The 27,071-nt window shown below is 39.1% G+C and overlaps 1 protein-coding gene across 20 annotated transcripts in view; it reads right to left on the reverse strand.

Annotated features, from left to right (window-relative positions):
- Positions 1–27,071, reverse strand: part of ARPP21 (cAMP regulated phosphoprotein 21) — a 152,709-nt gene that overhangs the window by 3,791 nt on the left and 121,847 nt on the right. For 15 of the 20 annotated variants that reach the window (XM_084511656.1, XM_084511654.1, XM_084511658.1 and 12 more), the window contains one exon: positions 4,269–4,316. The exons of the other annotated variants lie outside the window; for them this stretch is intronic. In XM_084511656.1, coding sequence (XP_084367782.1) covers positions 4,269–4,316 — 48 coding nt within the window. The remainder of the gene's footprint in view (positions 1–4,268; positions 4,317–27,071) is intronic. 20 annotated transcript variants of the gene reach the window in all.

Below are 27,071 nucleotides of genomic sequence, written 5' to 3' on the forward strand. Positions count from 1 at the left end.
ATACAGCAATAGTAAAATTGCAAGTCCTCTTCTGCTCCTGTATACAAGTTATAGGGAGAATGGGGGAGAAAGGAAGAGGTAAAGAAATGTAACGCTACTATTCTGGTATTCACAAGACTGGAAATTTAAGCAGAAAAGAGTCAACTGACAGTGGAAGCTGCAGAAGATAATTAATTTCATATCACTTATGTTTGTCAACGTAAGTCCAGGTATAGCAATGAATGAGGGATTGATGGCGGACTGTGGAATCTTCAGTGATGTGAAGCTGGGGAATGCTACCAAATTTTGGATCTGTGCTCACTGTGCTAGACTGTGATGCACTGGCACAGGGCAGCAACTGGTGCTATGCAGAAGCAGACAGTAGACACCATCAGGGTAAACAAGAGAGAAGCCCAGCTGTCATTGCTCAATGTAATTGCATTACCATTATTTTAATCAGGCTACTGCTGATACTCTGCTGTATGTTCAAACATACAGCTGTGTCTTCGCCTCAGCTTTGTGTTCATATTCACCAATATGATATATTTATTGCTCAGGGCAGACATAACTATCAAACAGAAACATGTTGTGAAAATGACTGGGTGTCTACCCTTATGCTGAACACGTAAGCATCACCTCATTGGGGCATTACATTGACTTGCACCTCTGCCCTGTCAAAACGAATGGGTGAAATCAGGCAAACACAGATAGTACAATCATACTGCATTTCAGGTGCAGGACAGAAAAAAGTGTTAAAAAGGTTTAAGTGCTGAGGTTCACTAGGATATGTAATATTATTTTAACAATCCCACTACTCTTCAAGGACTTTCTTCTGTCCATAAGGCATGTGCATGCCTCACCCCTGTCCTAACATGCAGAGTCCTGCTTACTCCCTGGGCAATCTGAAGACCTCTTTCCCATTCCCTTTCCAAGCACTTTGCAATGCTTTGACCACACAGTGGGACCTCAATACAAGCAGAGAAAGTGCTTCAGATGTATTCTGACGCACTTCCAATATGAGTAGATAGTAGCAGAGAGATATTAGTGTAAGAATCTGACTGCATTGTCTCCTGACTCTTCTTTGCCTTTAGGGGAAGTTGTCATTTCTATGATTCAGAAGAAGCTACTGTAGTCTGTTGACCAATAGCTCCCTTGAACTGTGGGTGGAAACAGGTGAGTTTAAGGTTACTGCTCTCCTGCATCCTTGCAAAGATGGTGGCTGTCATCTGTCCCTCATTTAATACTCTCGGACATTTTTTTATGATTAGTACCCTATTAGTAGCCTAATATAAAGAATTTATGGATGTCAGACCTTGCTGGAGAACTTCAGATGTGGTTGCTCAAAATCCACTTTTCCCTTCAAGGCTCTACAACTCAAATGAAGCCACTTCTCTGACAGCAAAGTCTGACCCTTTATGATGTTAAATGTATGAAGGAAGATGCAAGTTCATGTACTGACCATAACCCAATAATGTACAAAGATACACTCCAATAGTGCAGAGTGGTACAGAATAAGAAGAAGTGAACAAATTCCTTTATCTGCAACAAGCTCTACAAGAAGCATGAGGAAAATGCTGTAGAAAAAACAACAACAAAAAAGTTGACAAGTCTTTTATGCTAGATGGCTTCTGTTCCAGCACAAAAGCAAGCAGCAAGAACTTGCAGTCTATGTGGCAATCCATTTGTACAAGAAGTTGTTAATATCAGAAACCATCTGCTTTGAATTTTCCACTTCCACAGCCAAAACTGTGCAACTTTGACTCTGCATGCCACATAATGTTTAAAACAGATCCTTCAGTGTTTACTGTGTGTTGATGTCTTCATGTTTTTGCACACTGTCCAGGGAAAGAATGAAGATGGGCAAACTGAAACTCCTCATAACTGATAGGCTTGATATATCAAGCTTTCAGCAATGCTTATGAAACTGTATCATTCTAGCAATTTATTTTTTTTTTTTCCCAAGGGCACAGACCATCAGAGAGTGCTATTTTCCCAACACTATTTTGTACACACAGCAGTTTCAATCCTGAACTCAGCTCTGCCATGCTTTTGACATGCTATTTATTTTTCAATGAAATGAAAATAATAGTGTTCTCAAAAAGCTTGGGAATTGACTGCAGTGCATGCAAAGCCATGCATCACTGGGCAGAGATGGATATTTTGGAGCTACACAGGTATCAGGAAATAAGTGAAAACAGGAAGTGGCACCATTCTGCAGCAATAAATTTCTTCATAGTTGCTCTTTTGCTCATTAGCTTTCATACTACATGAAGTGTAATCCTTAAAAGTTTCTTTGTTGTCCCCTGAGAACATATATATTTTCTAATGGCAGTAACACATCAGATGAACCATCCTATTACTGCAAGCTCCAGGGCCTCTTTACTGCAATTATACCATCCTGCTCTGTTATCTCTGCTACAAAGAAGGATTTTTTTATTATTTTTTTTAAATCGGGGAAAACATAAGAGACATTGTTAAACAACCAGAGAAACAAATTGTGCACAGAATTTCAATGAATGCCTCAGAGGAAAAATGAACCTTGGATCACAATCTAAATGGAAGAGGCTGTCATAACATCAAGGTAATTCTCTGAACCTTTATAGCTTGCATCACCATGTTGACAGTCAGCTACCTTAAACATCCCAGAGGGAGAAACACTACATGAAACACCCACAAATGTTTTAATTTCTTAATGAGGCTGTGGAGCTTAAAAGATAAAACGCAGTGGTCTCGATGTTACTGGGTCTAGTAGTGTCACTCAGAGCTGTAATTAAGGCAGGCATGTTGATCTGCTGGCTTCAGCACATGCCCTTCATGAACAGCACATCCATGCTTGCAGGGATTGTTTCATTGCTCATTTTAGGTTTGAAGCATATATTAACAAGATAGCTTTGTAGTAGGCTTTTTACCTGGAGTGCTGACACTCAATCAGCACTTGGGATGATAAGAATTTGGTCTGGCACAACTTCCTGAACCACAAATATTACTCTGCCCTCACCACTTGCATCTAACAGGTTCTTTGCATCTAAGCTCATCCGATGCAATCACATAAATTTACAGAGGTTTTACTGTGAAGTGATTTGAAGGCTAATATTCTCCCTTTAGTGTAGTTCTCTGAGAAGCCAAACAGTGGTCACCTGCAAACTTGGGACACAACCAAAATGCACATTTTCACAACACACTGCAGCAGCATGGCAACCCGAGACCAAAAGAAATTCAAAAGACAGATCTCAGCAGGGCTAATGGGCTGGATGCAATGCTGCACAAATCTGGCCGTGCTCGTGCCCACTCCACAAGTACTGCAGTGCCTTTCTCAATCCAGCACCTCTGCCCTATGTCTCCTCCTGCAGAAGGGTGACCCAGTCCCAAGGGCTGCACTTGCCACAGGTGCTCACATTCACACAAGACTCCCCAAAACTGGGAGAAGAGAGTGAGAAAACTGATCTGAGGTCAGAAAGTGCACCTCTTCCTGTGACACCTGATGAACTCATTCCACTCCATTAATTCAAAAGATAAAAACGTAGCTACTAGTAGATGGTTCTTGAACAGAGTGAAGAAAAAGTTACATCGTTGGAAGATAAACTTAGAAACATCCAGATTAGAAATAAAGTGCAAAGTTTCACCAGAGTCTATAATTAGCAAGGGGGCATTTTACCTAGAGATGAAGCACACTTGCTGTCACCTGAAATCTCCAAAATGAGGATAGACAGCTTGCTAGAAGATATTCATCAGCTTAATAAGAACTTCTGGGAATAAAGGTGTGATTAGAGTGTGCTCTTAGTCCAGTATTATTCAGAACAGTGAATTACATGATCCAGGCTTGAAATACTTCTGAAAAACGTTAGACAGTTAGCTCTTAATAATTTCCTAGTCTTCTGCTGAAAAGCACTAAGCATCCATGTGTGAGAGGGGTTCCTCTTCCCAGTCTCTTTTCCTTTGATCAAGTACTGGCACTGACACCAGGTTGACTCCATATGCAGAGAACTCACCTGGTGGCTACCTAAGGGTTATTTGTGGAATATTTTAGGTTGTTTCACCCCACTGGAGAAACAATCACTAAGTTTTACAAGCTGCAGAATCTGATTGATATCAATTTCCACAATTTTGCCAGTCTGTTTTCCCTTACTTTTTAAAATAAGGTATGGGTGGGATGTAGTTTTTGTCCTATAATCATAGAAACTTAGAATACCTGTGAGAATAGAATACCTGTCAAAGAAAAAATGTCTTCATAAAACTACAATGCCGTCATGCACACATCAGTAAATTTGGTAAAGTTTTTGGCAACTCACTTATTTGCCAAAAGTTCTGAGTTGGTCCATCCCAAAGTACTTGCAAAGCTGAAAGGAAGAAAAAAAATGAAGCAAGCAGTTCGGCAAGATCAAACACTGTCTTGGCACAAAGAACCCTTTGATTCTCAAACAGTCCCTAAAAGTTATCTGTAAAATACAAGGGAAGAAGGTCAGGCTGGGGAAGCAGGCTCAGTTCTGCACAGACTTACATTCAGGCCTGTTGGCCAAGCCGTGGGAGGTGGATGTTGAAATCCTTTCCCAGCACAACTGAAAGCTGGAATTTGAGGCAAGGGATTTCTATCAGTCAGAACAAAGCCCCCTGTACTATGGGGGGTCTGTCAGTATCTCCTGCTGACACTCTTGGCCTCACATCTGCATTGCAACCAGATGTTTCACCTCCCACATGAACCAGCTACACAATCTCCCCATATGCCACTGGCTCTAGAGAAGCATTGAGCTCTGGCTGGCTTCTCATGTCTGCACGTTATGCATTAGATCTGGGTGGCTGCTGAGGAATTCTTCCCCCTACCCCAATTATGTAGTTTTTCATCAGTTGACCAGTTTCACACACACAGTAGACTGGAAGTCTCACTGAAAACACTGCTATAAAATTAAGCTGAATTTGTTTTCAGCCTCACAACCCCTAGGTGTCTGCAGTTTGGAAGACTCCCACAGAAGACACGTTAATTAATTTCTCCCTGCCGGTGTGTTATTTTCTATACAAGTCTGATGATTTAAACTGCTTCTTGTGCAGATGGAATCCAAAAAATTTTGTAAACGATTTTGTCGCTAAAGCTTGCATCTGAAACCTAAGACATGCTGTAAACCAAATCTGCTGCAGTTGATCAATCCACCCCTACTGTGTCTGCTTTCTTTCTGCACTACACATAAAAATGTCTTGACTTAGTAAGATATTTAGGCTTCGTGTTCCCCTTGAAGGCATCTCAGATACTTTATGGGCATAAACTGGATACCACATGAGCTGGAAGAACAAATACATAGTAGCTTAATGATAAAAATCTGTCCTCTTCCCCTGAAAACTTAAGACCATGCAATTATTTCATTTTCACGCATACACAAAGGAAAAACAAGAACACCTATGCCTGAAATAAAGGAGTCTTAAGCTAACTTGGAGGTGCAAGGTGGCTTAAAACACACAAAAAAGCACACATACCAATAACTACAGCAGCACATGCTCCTCTCCTCACACCACCCGCTGCACTCTGCGGGCACAGAGCTTCTGTCCCAGCAGAAGCCTTCTCAAGTGAGTGACTTACAGTTTTGGTTGCTCTTGTTTAAGGCAAAAGCACATCCCATTCCAGCAGCATAGTTTGCAGGGGAAAGCACATGGTATTATGCTAGTTTTGTTTTCAAAAAAGAAAACTAATCACATTGATTCTTTCAAGTTGTGCAAGATCAAAAACAATTTTTAGCTAATGGCACTCCAGTTACATTCATCAAAAACGCAACAGGATAAATATTTCTAATCTGATTAGATTGACAGTGACTTGTATAATTCTCTACAGAGCTAGGGTTATAAAACTGCAGGATTTTGAATTTATTTTCTTAGTACATAATTGCTGCCAGAATTGTAGCTCCCTGGTTCCTAAATTAGCCGTAGCTTTGCTAAGAGTACATTCATGCTTCCTGAAACTGGTACCAGATTAACACCCACATTGCTGGCAGACCCACAGAGAAAGGACCATATCTGGCTGCATTAGGGAGATTAGAAAGATGTATGCATCAGAGATATAAGACAGCAAGTCTTTATTATCACAAAAGAAGGAAGAAAAACACCGGTGCTAAGACAGCTCATTCCCCCTGCTCTTCCTCTCTCTGGCTTACAAAGTTCTCTGTTCTACAAAATCAACAGTGCAAAACATGATATTTAAACTGTTCCATCTTCAGAAGAATAAACCAAATTTAGAAATTGGCTGCAATTTTACATTATTTCAGAATAACCCATTTGTTGGACTTGTTTAAAACTGCAGATGAAAATACCCAGACACAAAAGAAAATATTTGGTGTGTAATGGCTCTGAAAATCCCCCCTATGGCTAGCCACATCTCACTGCTAGAGCAGGGACTGCCTTATTTAGCTGAATTGTCCATCCTTGAAGAGGATACTCTTCATGTATTCTTCTTCAAAGTCTATTTGAAATCCTGGTTTTACTTGCTTTGGAACCTCAGAACCTCTAAGAAACCCAAAGCACAGAGCATCCGAAGTATGGTTTCATGTGCTACTCCAGATACCACAGCCAAACAGGGGAACTTCCCAGCAGCTAACAAAACCCCAACATCAGGCGAATAATGCATCCCATAGTTAAGCAAACACTCCCAGTTCAAGCGATTTGCAAGATCAGGGTCTCACAAGTCTATTTTTAACTCTGCTTGTCCCATGTAAACTGGAATGCAGTACATTTATACCAAAACTAGGAGAGATTGCTTTGTGCAGAGATTTTTCTTCAAGAATAGTAACTGTATAAAACCATTAGGCCCATCTTAGTGGTAGAAGGCCTCCTGTTATGGCCTTCCAGATTCTATCCATGTGAGATGATAAAAGTTAGCACTGCACATCACATGATATTTAGAGCTTCTTATACGTCAGCACAAAAGAAACGTCCACAACATTTTCTTTTACCCTTTTTCTGTGAAACCAAATTCTAATTGCTGGAGACAAGGGAAGACATCAACTTTTAAAACCCATTTATATGCATGCTTACTGTCCCATGGAGGAAAAAATGTTTTCAAAGAGATCACTGAACTGTTATTTAGACCCTTCTCCACTCATCATCCAAGCAACTACCTTCAGGGCTAACATGCAAATCATGGATATAATGAAAGACGTTTTATGAATCACTTGGAGATGCACACTTGCCCATCAGTTACTTTTCCACGTCTAAAAAATTTAAAACCCTGTGACCTCGCTACTATGTCAGAAAGCCCAGACAAATAAGAGAGATGATTAAATACTGTCATTATATACCTAATGCAATCACAAACTGTAACATCTTCTGAGACCAAAATTTTAATTAAGGCAGGCTGGCACTTCCCCCCAAAACACCCCCAATCATTTTTCCAGGGGAACAGCAGGTAAGGTCAAACAAAAAGCTTATGTGATAAAATTGCTTGAGAGCACTCCTAGGAGATCTGGCATTATTAACAAGAACATCAAGAAGGGCACAGTTGAACAGTTCAAAGATAAATGGCTGTATTCAGTTTACTTTTCATGATCAACTGAAGAACCTGGGAGAGCTGTATTTTGACTAGAAATACATATTAATAGCCATCAAAAGGAGCTTGAATAGATACAAATATAGATTTAAGGTTGCAGAAACATGTTAGTTCTGTTTAAAATCTGGATCTATTCTTTTGCTTCTCTACACAAAGGATTTCTAAATTATAGATCTTTAAGCACAACATGCTACTGCTAAGTGGCTTGATGCTGAAAATAAACCTGTTCTTGCTGAGAACCTAATACCATGTTATTACATGGCCCTTTAATCACTTCTTTTATTCTCTTTTCAATGTACTTTTCTTTCATGTTTGAAGCCCTTTAGCACTGTTTCTGTTTTTTCAAAAATTATTACAAAAAATATTTTTTCTTCTCCTTGAAGATAAATCTGAAGATAAATGGATGTGCACCTCTCTTGGACATGGTATGAAACTCAAAGCTTCTGTAAGACTCAGAAAAGAAAAACCTATTTTAAGACAAAATCCTTTTATCTTACTCCAGTAAAAATATAGAGGGAACAGCCAGCTGCAAGCCAAAATAATTGCAACACAATAATGCAGGGCTCCATTACAGCAGCATAATTCTGGTTAAGCAGCTGATCCAGGATCTTGGCGCTTACCCAGAGCCTGGAGCCTAAGCTAAATGCATTAACTCAGACAAAGCATGTGCAGCTGTTTTGGTAATCTGAGGCTTCTGAATTTTATTGGACACCAAAAAAAAAAAAAAAAAAAAAAAAAAGTCACTTATCCAGCAAACGACACAGGTGACATATAGAGAGGAGGAAAACATTTTATGCTGTTTAACCAAATTAATCCACTGAGTTGCATGAACAGACTCAACAGCCTTTGGGAAATGGGCTTTGGAAAGAGCTTTCCTTTGGCCAGCACAATGAGCAAGGGTTTACCCTGGAAGAGCGTAGATGCCCAAAGCCTGCAGGGAGGGAAGTTACTGTAGGACCAGGAAAACATCATTTTGAGATGTGTGAAGCCCAGCCATTGAAGGAATGTGCTATGGGCTGCTACGCAGTGCTAGTGACATCAAGAAGGTCCTGGAGAGCTCTATGGAAGAGCCAGGTTCAATTCCTCTGGCCTTAACCAATCCTGCTGACATTAACGAGAGCTAACAGACACACAGGCAGGCCAATACATCTTTGTAGAGACTTTCTGGGTTTCTCTTAAGAGCTTTGCTGCTTAAAAAACATGCAAGTTTAGTCACAGCCCTTACTGTGGCCATGAGTTGCTATACAGATGCAGTCTGTTGCACTTCCTCCTTACACGATTTTTCAATAACTAATTTATAACATAAGCACAATTAAGAGCTAATATATAACTAACACCAATGTAAAAGCCCATTAACATTTAATAGCCGCATTTCTTTAATATATGACATGCTGTAAGTCTTAACTCACACTAAAAAGTGCCACCTAGAGAGATGCCCTTGCCAGCAATGCATTAAAGAGGGTCTTCATGTAAAATGACTACAGAACACTGTATTCAGGACTTTGCTGAATTCAGAGACACTGATCATAACATTATTAATATGTGTTCATATGCTCTTGCAGAAAAACTAAACTTACTTTGAAGCTAAGATTTAAAGTGAACTAGGAGGAAATTACATATAAAATTATCTATTTTACCATTATTATTTTCTGAAAAAGAACCAATACAATAGCTGTGACTGAAAACTGCAAGAAAAAACTGATCTTTACTCATCTGTCTACCCGGAAAACTGTATCCTGCAGACTTGCAAAATGTAACCTTTGTTATAAAGTTTTCAATTACGATTTTCACATGTGGGTATTTTTCATGTGAAATGGTAACTTCCTTTAGTTCAGGGCAGGAATATAAACACTGTATCTGATATGACCTTACACTTGGCCCTTATAAAAGCATTCAAGCCCTTATAAAAACAAACAACACACTAGCACCAACTTTACTCTTGGTATATACATACACATATCTACTTATTATATATATATTATGTATCTGTATCAGCAGAAACAAACAGAATGAATATTAACAGTCTATTTGCTCAAAGCTCTGATAACTAACTAAACCTAACCTGCTTTACTGGTGGGATGCAAGGCTGGTGATAGCTCCAGATTGCTTGATGCAGCTGCCCAGCACAAGGCTGCCCAGGAGCCTTTTTATAAATGATGAAAACAGTTGAATTCAACATCTACTGGAGACATTTTTCGTTGTCTGATCACATCTGAATGATTTCTTCACCTGGTCTTTCCAAGGACACCTGCAGCTCTATTTCCAGCCAAAACCATCTACAGATGTGATTGACAGCGCTCAGGATATAGGAAGATAACAATAAACACCCGAGCCACAAACCATCAGCTGGGTGAGGGGAATTGACTGGCACAGCTGCTCTTTGTGCTGTTGCAAAGCAAAGCAGGAGGTGTTTAAGCCTCTGCATATACAGCAGGGCTGCAGGCACTATATACAGTCAGTGTAGCTCATGAGATTAACAGTACCCTGTGTAGCAAACCCTTTATATATGTGTCTGTCTTTGCCTTCTGGTATATAAAGCAGTTCCTGGCCATATTCTAACTACTATTTGCAAATGCCCACCCATTGCTTTTGTTAGTAAATCATTGAGAACTTTGTGCAATGGGACATCTAGCCACCCAAGCAATGTGAGGTGATTTCCCAAATACAAAAGCAGCAGGATCAGATTTGAAAAAAGGTCTAATGCATCCATGCAAGCTGTGAGCCCACAGATTCACTGAATTTCAGCAGGTTTATCCCTGCATTACATCAGTTTGATTTTCTGGATTGCCCCCAGATAAGTATGAGTTGGCCTAAGCAAACTGTTGATTTTCCATGATCTATAGCTTAGCTCTCAGTATTGCTGGAATATCTACAACTATAAGCCCAGGGTGAACCTCCACCATGCCAGCCATGGTGAAACTTCAAGGTATAACTCTAGTCCCTGCACTGAAGATTGTGTGTTTCTACATAGAAAAGACAGCTGGAGACCTAAAAATGAATGCCCAGGAGAATAAATTTGCCCAGAGAAAAACTCTGGGCAGAACTTCATAAAGCTGTCCTGGAAAATGCACAAAAAATAAAAATATCTGTGTGCACTGCATTAGAAAGCACAGGTGCTTAAAGCCACATCCCAAGCGCAGGCAAGATGCCGCTCACCAGTGGTCATGGAGATAAATGTCCATTTCATCGTGTTGGTTCTGCCACTTTGCTTCCACATAGCTTCAGCCTACAGCCTGTGTGCTGGAGAAAGTCTGCAGCATACTGGTGATGCACAGCCTACTATACTGTGCTGTGTTTTATTGAGGGCTGAACTGGATGAGGCACTGCTAACACCCTAAATGCTCCCTAAGATTCTATGCTTTCATCCTCATAAGCTGGGCATTTCAGCTCAACGTCAAGGGGAGCTTTCATAAACCTGCCTCTAACTAGAAATATTTTCTGTAACAAAGGTACATCTCTTGCTCCCCTCTGCTTCGACATACTCATACAGGTTAATGCATCAAATCACTGTGTTTGTTTACCTATAACATAAGGGCACAGGAAATTATGGACTACATCCTCCAGCTAGATGCAAACGGATCCATCGATGATACTGAAGCCAACACAGCTTCGATGGAACATATGCTTACCCATATGGATTCAACTGCAAAATTCTCATCTCTTCCAAGTGCTCTCATGCAGAACATAATCCAAAGACTACTGAGGTTAGCAATGAACTATAACTGGCTTTGCACCATATTAGGAGCACTCACATGTAATATGGTGATTACACTGGCCCCTGTACAGCAGAGCCCTTAAGCATTTGCTTAACTTGTAAGCATGTGAGCGGATTTCTTGATTTCAGAGCTTAAGAACGCTTCTGGACTGAGGCCAGGGAACTCAGCTCCTTGAAGGAGGAAACCTCCAATGAGAGAGATACCAAAATGTTTATTAACAGTGTATTAGCATCTTTTAAAAGGCTGATGAGAAACTTGACCAGGTGGGTAACAATCGAAGGAAAAAGAAGCCCCATTCCAATAAAATCTAGTTCTACAAGACAAGAAATCAAATAATTTCTCAACTCTCCTTTTGCAGAGCCACTGCTTAATCCAGAAACTGAAAGGCAGGGGAAGATGAGACTGAGCCTGTATCCATGTGGCCCTATGAACATATATGCACATATATGAAAGTGCCATTGGAATAAGCATTACCTATGTACTAAGAGATATTGGCAAATAATAAATTGCAGCTAGGAAGGAATCCAACCTACCTGGCATATAGGCACATGCACAGTGATCCCAGTCATCCATACCTTGCAAGCAAACTCCTCTAGTTTACTAGTAGATCCCAGTCCATTTTTCCTGTTTTTCCTGCTTAATTCAGAAGAGCTTATAAGCAGACTGGGTCAGGGATTTTCTAATAAAGCAAATGTTATCATTAAGACTCTCTATTTTCATTGTTCTCTTTACCCCTTGAAGTACAAGATAAAGTACACGTGCATGTCTTCTATCACTCTTCTATGCATGAAGTCCATTCTGTATCACTGTATAAATGTAAACACCTATTCCAGTTCTGCCATATGTATGAAAGCAATACATTGGACATCTGCACTAAAACCGGGCTGTTTTTTGACATTCCTAATACAACATTAACAATTTCCAAGACTTCAAAAACTTTTTTTTTTTTTTTTTTAAATAAGGAAAAGAAACAAAACAGTTTAATTGTCCAGAAGTCCACAAGCAATTTAAAGCTGGTCAGGCAGTTAAATCTGCAGAGCATGCCTATCGCCATATCACAGGAAAACATACTGTCAATTTTTGTGTTGGGTGGTCAGAACAACATGAACAATGTTAATAGAAAAAAAGGAGAGAATGCATGGTGTATGTAGACTCCTACTTTTTTCTTCTCTAAAATAGGTTTAGTGGCACTTCTGAAAATGTAAGGATCAACACCTGAGGACAACTTCTCTGAATAACAAGGAAATTAATAGATATGACCCTTGTCTCCACCTTTTACTGCAGAGCTCATTAGACAGTTGGATAACTCCTGCTATAAATGGTCCAGCAGTACCATTGCAAAAGAGTATTTTGGTTAACCCAACAAATGCAACTGCTTGAGAAGGCCAATCCACCAAGCAAAAATGTTGTGAAACCCATAGGATCAGCTCTGAGCCCCATATCTCCCCTCAAGATATCTCCAATTGTGCAATTTTAAAGTATGCAAAATTTACTTTCATTACCAAAAGAAAGCAAGCATAACAGAATTTAGATGTAGAAAAGTCTCTGGAATATTTCTCCTTCGTCTGCTGTAGACCTCTCTGGGGAGACGTCTGCTGTCAAAAATCACTGGGGCAAAGCTGCCATGGAGCATCGGTGACTTGTTTGCAAGGTCTGTAATTGCAATCGATGCTAAATGTTCAGAGCTATGGAAAAAACACAAAGACTATAAACATACAGAGCCTTCAGCTCAGCATAAATACTGAAGATAACCTAGCTGTGTGGTCAAGGTGGGCTTATGAGGCAGTAACAGCACTTTTTCTTGCATATATCATAAATATTGATAGTTTTTTGCTTGTTTAGGTTACAATACAACTTAAGTGCATTACTTCTTTCTGTGTATTGTCTGTAGAATAAGGTTTTAAGGGAAGAATTCTTCATGAGACATTCTGATGTCCAACAGTTCTGAAAAGTGCTATATAGATATTAGATAAAGTCAGTGGAAAAATAACTGATCTCCGATATAACATATAATATGAAAAGACCTTTGAGTACTGAATTTGCTAGGAGATGCATGCAGAACTTTGCAAAATTTTTATTTGGCTGAGGAACCCTACTTTGGTCCAAAACAGGTGTGTGTCCCCCAGGAGCACCTGCAAGGACAGGGCTGAATTCCCAGAGCCCAAAGACTGCCAATATTGGCAAGAAGGCAAGGAAGAGTCTGCAGTAAGATTCATCTGTCTGAGCACTAGTCTTAGAAAAAAGGCTTCTGCAAAATGTTGGGGGCAGCAAAATTATAAAAATGTGCATTTTGAAATTAACCTGGAAAGGTTTTTGCAAAAGCTTTCCAATGTTTACCAAGAGGCAACTGCCAGCTCCTGAGATTTAGCTGACATGGGAGAGAGGTCTTCTATGGGAATAGCAGGTATATTAGTACTTTCTAACCAGAATTATTGTTGTACTCCATCATCAGTTGCCCTGATCCTATGAAATGATCTATAAATATGGGTAGAGATATATATACATTCCCGTACAAGCAATGACCAAAATTAATGCAGCACCATCACTGAAGTCTACTTTAGGCTAAAATATTTGTCTCCTCCTTATGTGATGTGAATGGGCTAACTGGTTTCATATACTTCTCACATGGCTGCTCAAAGTCAAACCACAAAGCAGACAAAGTAGCTGACAGAAATGTTTCTGCACCTTAGATTTACAGTATGTATTTCTGAAGTGATAGCTGATGTGCCTATCCAATCTGCAGAAAATGTCTGTGTAGCAAAAATTTTTGAAAAGAGAAAATCACAGAATCTGTAAACACATCTGCAGAATGTTCTTAAGTAACTTGCTCTCATTCTGTGTATAAACCTGGAGAATAAACACTAATGTCTGTAATTGGAAAAGGACAAATGTAACTCATTTTCAGACTACTCCTTACCAGCTATTCAATCTACAGCTACAGAGTTTCTTTACAGTAGCACCACTGTTCAATTTCAAACAATGCGCATAACTTATTCACACTAAAAAGCAAATTAATATTCACATTTTCACAAATATATCTGCAGCCAATAAATAACTTTTTAAACTATAAACACTGACTACTTTATAGACCTTTTTTTCATATTCTGAAATGAGCTACCACATCAATTATGAGAAAGCAGAAAGCAACCCCTTCCCCTCCCCCCCATCCATAGGAGCTGCCATGGCAAATTGTTTCATAAAGCTTCACTGGCATTTTAGGCATGTCCATGAAGAGAAGATGTTTGATTACCTGTCCTGGAAACATCATATTTAATGCTAGAACATCCCTGAGACAAAAAGAGCTATGGAGATCTTGTTGCAAGGAGCTTCCGAAGAGCAACAAGGTCCTGCACCAGATATAAGTGACACTCACACCTACCACTTTGGCAGGAGAAGAAAATGCTAGATGAGCTTGTGTATGTCCAGAGCTTACACTGACATTACCGGAACCTGTGTGGTAGGGAGGCCAAGCAGCTGGATCGGAGCATCCCACCTATCAGCCTGGGACAGGGAGAGCAGGCAGATGGCACAAACACACCTGGTCTTGCCCAGGAGAGCATGTCTGGATGCTGAGGCACAATGTTCCCTCTCTCCAGACCATGCCCGAGCTAGGGCACCACATCGCAGCTCCAGCAATCCTTCTGCCGCTCACACTCCCTGATCCTTTCTGATTCAAAAAGATTCCCAGATGAAGGAATTAATGCTGCTTTGGGCATAATTAACTACCTGCAACTTCCCCATTTCACTATTCTACAGTGTTCAGGTAGGAAAGCTTATCTGCAACCACTTTCTGGATTTGAGGAAGCTCTTTTATTGTAATTTTTTAAATCTCAGACAATTGATTAGCATGGTGGGTATTCTACACAGATAGCAAATAAGCTCCATGAAGCAGGAAGGTTCCTGCACTTCCCCACTGTTCTACTCACTGCAGAGACCACATCCCTGGATCTCTGTGTGAATGTTCTTCCTGCTACGTGGCCAAGTGGGAGGAGAAATGTACACAAGCCACAAAACAAAGCTCTCCCTGCTGCACTGAACTCTATACAAGAATGAAAATTAACTGAATTAAAAACAGTCTACAAGTGTTCTTAAGGCAAATTAATAATAAAGAGATAATGGTTGTAATTATAAAACTTCCCATAAAAATTCTGTTTTCTTTATAAGGTAATGCAAAGTTTCCATTAAAAAAAAAAAAAAAGGAAAGAATTCAGGGCCACTCAAATTCATTTGATAAAATAAGTTATGATGCATTACAATTTACACAAATAAAAGCCCACCACAGTATCAAGACTATGAAGTATGCAGATACCATATTGTGCTGGCAAGTGATAGAACTGCTCATAGTGACAGCTGTGATTTATTGAAGCAATTCAAATACACTTTGAAAGTATATTAGCTTTGCCTCTGCCCACAAAGGGCGCGTTTTAGCAGGGTAGGCCACATCAGTGATAAATTACATAGCAAGAAGTGAAGGCAATTGGCAACATCAGATGCCCAAAGGCCCCTGAATTACTGTGATAATGTAGTTTTCATGATAATACCTCACATGCAGTGGCATCTAGGCATCTAGAGAAACATATCAAAGCTGTATTTTTGTTGGCTTTTTGGAAGATAACATTACAACAGTGAGAAGGGCTATGGCTTCCCAGCTAAAGTTGACATATAAAGCATTTACGAATTGGCTCTGGAAAAACAGTTGGCGCAGTAAGTCACAGTTTAGATGCTAGCTTTTACACAGAAGCTGGAAAATGTCTTTTGCTTACAGGCTGTAGACACTGAAACAAGCCACCAGCTCCAGGCCCACAGGCTGCAGTTACCATACCTGCTGCAAGGCTTTAACCAGATTGGTAAAGTGTCCCAACTGCTGCCATGATTTAGCTGTGCTGATATCCAGAACAGAATGGGGAACATACAAGATTGTGCTCACCACATAAATGCTGGCACATGCATCACCACTTCTGTGAAGGAATAAAGGGCATATATGTTCCCTGCTCACATAAGTTCAAACCTGCAGCAAGAGCCAGGCTCTCCCTATGGCTCATAGTAGCACTGAAAAAGGAGCACGGAGACAGCACAATGCCAAGGTGTCCTCCCACAGCAAGGTCTTACTACTGTAAAAATGTCAAAAAATATTTTAGTGTGAGACATTCTGTGCTAAATTCTGCTTTAGAGTTCATTAGCATAGGCCAGACTGAGACTGACTTCGCAGTCAACCTGGACTTCAGAAGTTATCCTTTCAAAAGTATTATGTCCCTAGATCATGCCATACATAGCCACATGGCAGACTCTTCTTGTAATAACAGGAAAGGTTTAATTACTTATGGCTGCATCCAGTTGGTACAGTACCCCTATTCTGAAACACTAGGAAACAGACCTCTGTGTATTTGCAGCTCCTAAATTAACAGCAACAAGAGAAAATAATGACTTGCTCAAAGTAGTTACGTCTTGCTGTAGATCAAAAAGAAGTTTATCAGCAATTATACAGTAAACTGGCTTTTCTCCAAAAGATAAAACCCATTTAACAAAATTAGTTTCTGCTGGAGTTTTTTTTTTTTTTTTCTTCTTTCTTTTTTAAATCTATTTAATCTAAAACATTCCCTTGGTGAATGATAATCGATATTTATTTCTATAATACCCATTACTGTATAACCTGAGGACCTCAGACATACTGCATATTTATAGAATCAGTTCATGTAACTATGTAACTTCTTAGAAAGTTGGTCATTGCTTGAATTTATGCCAGTAAATGCTTGAGAAAATTGTGTTTCTGCATGTAGTCTCCGTATGAAAAATGCTCCAGTGACCCTGTTACTGAAATGGTATAAAATGTCTATATACAGATAGATACTTTAAAAGTAAGCTGGGAAAACACTTTCTCTAAAGACGGAGAATGAAAGAAGATGCAAAAGTGGCAGAACTCAGTAGTTATTTTCCTATTTTTCCTATATTATATGGGAAAGAAGATCTCAAAACATTTTTGAACCTGTCCCCTTACCTATTTTTGTAGCTCTGATTTAATGATTAGAGGAAAGAAAATTAACATTTTTTCCTTGAATTTAAATTCTTGGCAGTACAGAAATTACAGCACAGTGCAGGTTATTGTTTCCATTTATTTATGGCTCTGAAACACCATTATTCTTTAGAAACATTTGTAGGAATTGAATTGATTGTATGTTAAGTGTTATTCTTAATAGTTTTTTCATTGCTAGCTAAAAAAAAATATGGATTCAATATTATTTTAAGCTCAACATGGTGTAAAAGAGTTTAGTACACTGTAATTATGATTTTTTTACACCAGTTTATAGAAATATAAGGCAGAAATAGAATTCTTCATGCAAGGGAAAAGAAGAGGAGCATTTCTGTTTCTTCAGTAACAGCAGATTGAATATCAGAAGTTGTAACAAGTCCTTCCTCCTCTTTTTCTTTTCTAAATACTTCAGAATTACATTTGCTAAATTAATAAAGGAACCAGTTTGCAGCATCCCTTACCAACAGACCACAAATGTTGTGCCAAGCTTTTACCTCTGAGCAGTAGAAGGATTCTCCCATCTCTACTGTAAATTGGGCAGGAAGAAGCAGTAACCACCACAGCCCTGACTTGGTTGTCAATTACAGAAGAATCAAGAATACACTTCCCTACCCCACAACTTACAGGTGCTTGCCATCCTGAAGCAATGAAACAACCCTCAAAGCATTGTGGTAATCTGGGTGGCAAAAGTGACCAGAAAATGTTTATTTTTATGCCTCCCACACCATCTAACAGAGATGGTTTCTGAGGCCTCAAAGACTTCATAGTTACAGAACAAAACCCACCACCTTCCAACACAAGGAGTTGGATTTATGATTTCATGACTCTTTGCAAAGAAAAGGCTAATAAACAGAGGGCATGATCTGCTCCTCACTGTCTCTTTATCTGTATTTTTTCTATACTGCTCAGAAACTTGTTAGAGCACAGATTCCTCCCCTCCTCCCCATTTTTTTTTAAATGAATTCAGTTGTACCAAAGCTTTATGTGGGGGCTTCATAAACTGTGACAATACAAGTTAACAAAAAAAAAAATAAATAGCAGGATTCCCAGGCCTAAGACAGTAATTCTGGATAGTTGCCATAAATAGTAAATAGAGTACCATATAAAAAAGCCAAGAGTATTTTACCACCTGCTTTTAAAGCCTCATAACTGTAACTTGGCTTTTGGCTGTGTTGTCCTTCAAACGAAAGCAAAATTCCTCCCATATTGCATTCAATTTTCCAGTTTATGTCATGTCAATATAGCAATCTTTTGCAACAAGAAGACAAAAGCTTCTCCATCTTCGTGCAATAAATGTTATTGCTCAAGCAAGGATAACTGATATCTGTTTGTCAAGACTTTGTTTTCATGTACTGCCAAAATACAAATATAATTCTAACTCAGCAGATAAAAAATTGATTTTCAGACCAAAGGCTGAGGTTGCCTAGGTGAAAATACTAAAACCCTACATACCCTTGGACACACAACACTGTTCTTGCCCAAGCTCTGCACACAAATGAGAAGTCTGATGGGGCAGGATGGTCTCTGCGTATACACCTGTCCCAAATGTCAGCTCATGTCAGCAGAAATTTAAGGTCTGAAGTAAACAGAAATCCCATACTCCTCAGTCCTTATTTTATGCTAGCCTCACTCTCCCACAGTGTGATCACAGGACTTTCAATACCAAAGGACCTTCTATGCTACAGGGTAGTAGCTGGAGTTGTTCCTAAAGGCAGAGACACCTAAATTGTAAGAAAAGATTAAATATATCTGGAACAAACCACATACACATCTGTACATCTGTACAGAGATGTGCAGGTCCCTAAATTAAAGTCAAGCCCTGAAAAGTGTGAAAAATGTGTCATTGCATAGCTATTGCTAGCTTCACTGTCTTAGGGGGTCATACTTTCAGCTTTTTAAAACTGAGCACAGACCAATACATGCATGTCCATATGGCCTCAGAGAGCATCAGGGTGGCACAGTTCAATATGCAGAAATCAGAAATGGCAATGCAAAAGTAGCCTCTGTAATCTTAATTCCATCAATTTAGGAATACATGAATTAGATGTAGTATTTAATTACATAATCACCATATATACTGCAACAGAATTTGCCCTGCAAATTGCTGAAGTGCTCTCCAGCAGAACTTCTCATCTTCATATTTCCTACATTATGAAAAGCAGGAGGACGTCAAAATGAATTTGAACATGACAGCTTACACAGACTTCACCTCGGCCCTTACATAATGCTAGACATTCACATGCATAGATAAATTGGTATACTTTGCTGGCAATTTTCTCCAGATGGATCCTTTGTGAGCTGGGGGGAAAATCCCATGAGAAGTACACTGAGTAGGCAAAGTGTGAATTTCGAAAGATTAAGACTCAATAAAATCTGCATCTCCTTTAGCTGGAACACTCAAAATAGTAGTCTTCAGAGAGCTGTCTTCTTGTCAAATGTTAGCCTGCTTCGAGGAGTGCTGGCACTTGAAGCCGCAATCTTTCTTTCCTCCTTTTTTAATTATACAAGGAAGAACATACCTGCCAACATGTTCTCATACTCAGAAGTCACACATGTGGGTCTTTTATCAATTTTATAAAGGATGCTCATCTTTAGAAATAAGTATGTTGACACAAATCACACTGAAAAACAATTGAACAAAAAAGCTCCACACAAATTTATCTGTGTGGATATCAAATTTATATTGGTCATGGGGTCATCCCAGAGAACAGATGTTGGAGATTTTAAGAAATTAGCCACTGATTAGTTGGGATCAGAATATATTCTGCTGTCTCTTATGAAGCAGCTGTTGCTCCTCTCTGTTCATGCTCCTGCATCAGATAAGGAAAAAAAAAAAACAAACAAACAAACCGTATACAGGCAAGCATTTTTAAAAACATGTAAGCAAGTCCTACTGAGCAAGATGGGGCTAATATTCCTGAAATGCTTATCTGAACAGGAATGGAAGAATGGATATAAGTATGCACTTCACTGAAGATAAAAAAGGGACAAGTCAATGGAGACAACTGGCTTTCATGTGAAAGCAGCTGTACTAAGAGGACTATTGCAACAAACCTTGCCTAGTCCACCTTTTTTCTATTATACAGTGACTGTTTTAAACCTCACGAAGCTGTTTTCAGGAAAAAAATATCTGAAGAACTTTTGAGCTGCTGGAAATTAGAAGTTCCCCATTTTCTTGCAACCAGGGGCAACTCTTGGGGCCAACATGATTCTTCTCACAGATGGCAGCAGCCCATGGGCTGCATTTCTAGTATGACAGATACAGTGAGTTGTATAAGGCACCAGTATTTAGCAAAAAAAGGTTTAAAAAAGAACAGATTCAGTATCTTCTTTCTCGTACCATCCTTCTTTAGAAGGATGTTAAACAAACCTGTTGAGCAAGGGTAAAAATTCAGCTGACGTAAAGTCCCCCCAAATGCTTTTAATATCTTCATTTGCAGGAAGACTAAGGCAGTTCCTTAAGGTGCACTCACACCTAATGAGTGAAACCTGACTCCTTAAGGTATCTCACACGTTTACTTGACTTGTTTCTCTTTTCAGCATCCAGGACGTACTACCCACTCTAACCTGCAAGCTGTATGGACTTTGGACTAAACAATGGGTAGCTGGGAGTCCTCCTTTAATTTCCATAAATAACTAAATAAAAATCCCAGATCCAAATTGCTGAATGCAAAGATGAACGAGGTACTATTGAATTTACTGAAGTTCAGTCAGAAATTAACTGCTAGCATATCTTCCAGCATCCCTCCTGTTCCACCATCAGCATAGTTTGTACAGTGAAGTCCTACCTCTCAGTGCAACTGGTCTGTCACCAACACAATAACATATGAAAACCAGGCTAGATCACATTTCTAATGACAAAACCTTACTGAGATTTTCAAATTACTACAGTGTTATAAAAAACGTGTTATCACTTCTTTTACCTCCAGATTAAATATCTCCAGACCAAACATCTCCAGATCTAAAGATTTTGAAAACAATAACAAAAAAGTTAACGCTCCTGTAAAATGGATATCCAACATGAGGTTCTTCTGACTTTCATTTTTGTGCTTAATAAACTAACACCACAATATTAGTGAAAGGAAGAAAAGAGAGAGAATATGCAAGACCATTTAAGGTGAACTGTTTTGGTTTTCCAGTCCATTTTTTGTGTAATTTTTTCTTCTTCCTTCATCTCAGCCTTCTTTTTTGGCACTCAATAGCTACCACTGGTGTATTAAAAATTTAACAATCCTACAAAAAATGTGAAATATGGGATTTCTTTTCAAAGCCTATGACACCCTCACTCAGTTAAGCATCCCAATGGGATTGCTACAAAGCAATACAACCACTTGCCTCACTGGAGACTCAGACCTTTTCCCTCTCATTTTCTATTTGATAGATGTACTGAGTCTGTTCATTTACAGGAAAAAACTCAGGAAAAGAGTTTGTGCTGATTAATTATGGCCTGCTCAAAAATGGTATTTTGCTAGTCAATTAGAAACAACCCTGTAAGGCAAATCATATTTCCATCTGCCCACACCTGTTTCTCCAATAAATCATATCACTCTACATTTACACAATAGGCCATATTCTTGCACAAATGAGCTGTCTAATGCATTTCAAAATGCCACTGCAAACTCATATAACATTAATCAGGACTGAGTAGAAGGAGCAGACAAATCATCAGACTAATTGTGCCCTCCTCCAGGCTTCAAATTGGACAGAAGACTGATTTTGTTTTGAGGACTGAAAAGACTCAGCCCTACCACACACTGCTAACCTGACTACTACTACTCAATAAAAACAAATAGCTCTGTACTTCCACTTTCTCCCTTATAACATGGCAAGTAAATACTCCAAAAAGAGGGAAAAAAGGGGGTGTGGGGGCGAGAATACCATTTGTACAAGCTACAGTTTGTTTAATTAAGTTCTGTCAAATTGATGCATATTCTGTCAGCGTTTTTAGCTATTTGATTAGCCTCAAATTTGCAGAGAGGAAACAAGGAGTGTATGTGCAATTATGCATTACATTTATATTTTACATTTTATGAAACTAAAAAATCTCCTCAGTTTAGTTTGTAATCGATCTATACATGTAGCTTGCTCTGAGCACCTGGACATAATGCATAAAAGCAGTTAAGCTTTTATCACTGCAGTTTCTACCATGGAAGTATAAATGATTTACTGCAGACATACATGTATAGTGTCTCTGTGGAGTTAGTGGAACCAGCATGCAGACTCAACAGGAGTTTGGACAGTGCCCTACAAACCCACAGCTAGTTATGTTTCCCAGGAATATTTGTTGCTCTTTATATTGCAAGACTATATTTATAGAGACAGAGATGGGTGATTCAAAGAAAAGCAGAATATTTGTATTATTGCACTTAGGAATGTTTTCTTCCTTGCTGTAACCCTTATAAACTCAAAAAAACAAACAAACAAAAAAAAAAAACCTCACTGTTAACATCACTGCTCTCCCAGAACTGTAAGCCAAGAGGTTTGGCTTTTGGTTTAGGCTCCAAGCAGATGTGAAGAATCCTATTGTGGTAGCACTTTTCTTTAAACAACAATAAATATATATCCTGAGGCGTCTCACACGGAGCCTTATCTGTGTGCTATGGAAACAAAAAATATTGTTATTACCGCTGACTGAAGGTCAGTAAGATCATGGCAGGCACAAAAATGGCAACTACAGCATGAGCGTTCAGTTGTTCTTTTTCAACACAAGAATTAAGGGACTGCAAATGAAGTCTATCAGAGGGTAACTCCGAGGAAAGTAACCCCAAAGGATGGAATTCGTTGGACAAAATGCAGCTAAGCTATAAAATGTCTTCCCATGAAGTACTGTGGATACTAGAAAACGTACAAAGGCTCAAAAAAGCAGCTGGCAAATTCACAGGAAAATATCTACTGAGGGCTACTAAGTATGGAGACAAGAAGTACTTCAGCAGCATACTGCTCATAACTGGGAAGGTTTCTAAAGAGATGTGACCATGTGCTTGATAGTTCTGCTATTCTGCAAAACTGCTGCTATTTCTGTCACTGTCGAAGAAAAAAGTATTAGGCCTTTTCCCTTCATCTGTTATGGCTGTTCTTATTTTCCGTTCAACAACAGTTGCTTTTCTTTCCTTCATATTATTTAGGAAGTAGTCACAGCAAGTCAAAAACTACACCTGGCATCCACTAACAAGCTACATGAGGCACCATGACATTGACACACTCGGTATCTGCTAGCAGCAGAGCCCTCCCAATAGCATGCACAAGTGCTCCTCCACTTGGTATTGAGGTTATCCAGTTCCTGGCTTGGAGCTCGTGGGCGTCAGTCAACAGACACAAGCATCTAACTGAGGAGTGCAACGCTAAAGATGCTGAAGGGTGCAATGCTGGGATGTCTACCAATACTACCCTAGTATCAGTGAAAGACAGAAATGAACACTAAGGACTGCGATTTGGGGGCTTGGGCTGAGGGTGGAGGATGCTTAGGGATTTTTCGTAAACAAAGCACTTTGCAGGGTTTTTTTTCTTGAGCGAGGACAACAGACAAGCACTGTTTTTGATAACGATCAAACAGAAACAGTACAGCCTGTGGAAGAAAGTGTTAGGAAGTTGCTTGTGGCTTCACATTTTTATGGAGCTAGCCAAGAGCTTGAACAGATCTTGTCTATTGCTCCAGAATGCCAGTAAGTAGAAACATAGTAGAAGAGAGTAGAGAAGATGTAGAAGAGATCTTTTACTTCCTTTTCCATTTTTTCCCCCCACATCCTTTGACTCTACTTATCAAAGAACCCTTGACATAGCTCCATGACGAACTGGTGACCTAGGACATATATGCTTCATCAATACTTTCGTTGCCCAACTTTCATTGAGTTGGTAGAAAAGCCCCAAGGTGAAGCAAGATTAGCAGTGCTGCTTTGAGATGCCTAAGGTATGCATGGGAGCTGTAAGGAGCAGCAGTGTGGTAGCTGCACGGGCAGGAGAGAGGCTGCAAAAAAAAAGGATCTCTGACTTGTAATGACAAACCTTCAGTCTCCTTAGCAGCTCATCAGAACAGAGTAAAAACTTTATATAACATGGTATCACTGAAAATCTCATGGAAGGCAGCACAGATGATATGGTGCCCTGTGTCAAGAGCAGAAGATTAGGCGTTAGACATGCATACATCTTAGACATCACTTTCTCTCTCCATAACACAAACCCAATCATCATAGACTCTATATGAGCTATAGTTGAGAGAGCACAATAGTATTTCCCTATGCCAGCACTGCAATACAAATAACATCGCTCATCATTTAGTGATAGGTTGGGTAGAGAAGGTGCTTTGTAAAACCCAGTTCCACTCTTTTACACACAAATCAGAGACAAATTCACATTTTCTAGAACAAAGGACAGCAGGAAAAGTAATTCAGAATTCTAATTCCTCTATTACATGATATAATTCTATTTCACCAAATTAGTTTTGCTTTGCAATGTAGCTGCTTTTATAATTATTTATTGCCCAGCTTAAGGTTAAGTGAAGGAACAGTCTCAACTGTGATCCTGTTTAAGCCCTTATTTTTCACAGTGTGCTACAAAAGATTAATTACTTTGAATTTCTCCAATGAAGACAGAATGAAAATTGCCATTTGATCCAAACTATTAACACAACTATCATTTTGAAGTAGCACATTGCTTTTTATAATTTAATATATTTCCCCTCTTTCACGTATGCTTTGTACTTGGCAATCTTAAAAATTGAATTTTGGGGGGTTCCTTTGTAGGATCTGAAAAAATCCAGTCTTTTGCATTTCTACAGACTCAGAACCTGATGAAAGGTAGTGCTCAACAATAGACAAACTGGAAATTCAACAATGTTGTGCATATGTTATTGAAGATGTTCTGCTTTTACCAGCAAGCTACTTGGAAGCCCCAAGGACAGTGCTGAAGCATATAAATTGTTTTGATAACACAGACTGACAAAAAGAGCAAGGATACATATATATAGCCTAAATAACTGCTTGCTCAGAAAAGGCTGCACTTTTTTTTTTTTACCTTTTTTTGTTTGTTTGTTTGTTTTGAAGTAATGCCACAGGACCGAGATCTTTCAGAGATGCTTTATGTTAACATAATTTGTGTTGTCTGAGTCATTTATAACTGGACAGGGCTGAAGATAAATATATATATAGCCTAAATAATTGCTTGCTCAGAAATGGCTGCATTTTTAAAGTAACTTCTTCAAGCTAAGATGTTTCAGTGATGGACTTAATTTTAACATAATGTGTGTTGCCTAAGTCATGTAAAATGGGGTGGGACCAACAGTAAATAATATTATATTCTTGTGCTTTCTTTACTTAGATTTCTATCATGTTTGTGTTGTCCAGACATATGAACCATTAACACTCAGTCCTGCCACACTGATGTGAAAGCTCAGCTCCCTTTTTTTTTTTTTCTTTTCACTAAATAGTCACAGCACACTGATACAGAAATGACCAGCAACACACAGAAGACCGCTGTTATATGCAGGGCAAGTTCACTCACTTACTATGGTTGTGGGTTTTCCACATACATAGAAGGCCATGACTAAAGATGATGAAAAAATTCAAAGACTTGCAAAAAAAAATCTCTTCACATTGATACACATGGTTTTGTGCACAAAAGGCTCTCAGCACTAGCTGTAGCCTTGAGTATGATAATTGTTATTGCACAGATTGGCCTCTTTTCCTTTCCTTAAGCACTAGTGTGATGGTACACAAAAGATTATATTTTATGGAGACAGTAGGATCCTTGGCACTGCATTGAAAATGGAATTTAAATTAAACACAAAAACGGAGAAGGAAAATCAGTGATAAAATATTTATAATCTTAGCCCCTTCAGATAAACCAGGATAAAAGCTCATTTAACTTCTCATTATTCAGGTAGGGTTGGTTTGGAGATTCAAACTTCTACACTATAGAAATTTCTAGGTTAAAAAGAGCATTTTGTAAAAATGAATTTAGTTTCCGCACATTAAGTAATGTACTATTTGTCTCTCCATCCTGAAAATAACATTTCTGATGAGGATTTAGTCACGTCTCACTACCAGCACATAAGCAGAAACAGACAGAAGGTCTGAGAAGTATCAACCAACTTCTACTTCATAAAGGCTGTGTTAGTTCTGGAGTGAATTAACGTAAAATTACTTGTATTCATAGCTAGGTCTCAAGACTGGCAACAAAGGCTGAGTAAAGAATCACCACTTCCCCTTCTCAATCTACATCCTATTAGCCAAGAGGGAGTCCTCAACAGAGTCTGCAGCAAGAAAACATGAGTTTATCCTTATCGTTCATAATGATAAATGCCAGAGATACCCACTGGAAATGAAACCTCAGCAGGGACCATGTATCACTAGTAATAATAGAAATAATCAAGCTGTTGTTAGAACCAGACACTCAGACAGCAAATTCAATTTTTTTATTTTGTGTCCAATAACAATGACAGCTACCAGCCATCATGCATTACAATTAGCTCATGCTGCAGGAATGCTCTCTGGTCTGGTGTGTAATGAGCAAACTGCAAAGGAGAGCAGGACCTGGGGAAGAGGTGAAGAACTGCTGGGAGAGGCAGTACATATCCTCGCCTGTTGCTAAGGAAACTGGCTCCTGTCTTTGGGAATACTCTGGAGGGCTGCCTCATTAACACAGCCACATTATGAGCGTTATTTCCCATCACTCGCAATTACCACAATCACATAACAATGCATGTAATCTATGTATCTAATGGTGGCAAATCAAAATGAACAAGTCCTTGCTATTGTAGGGGGCCAATGTTCTTTCAGTTTCTGGGATATAATTCTTGAGTTCCTCTGGTCCATGACCAGCTCTCTCTCTC

Source organism: Aythya ferina (genome assembly GCF_964211825.1).
Source record: "Aythya ferina genome assembly, chromosome: 2".
In the NCBI taxonomy this organism is placed as follows: domain Eukaryota; kingdom Metazoa; phylum Chordata; class Aves; order Anseriformes; family Anatidae; genus Aythya; species Aythya ferina.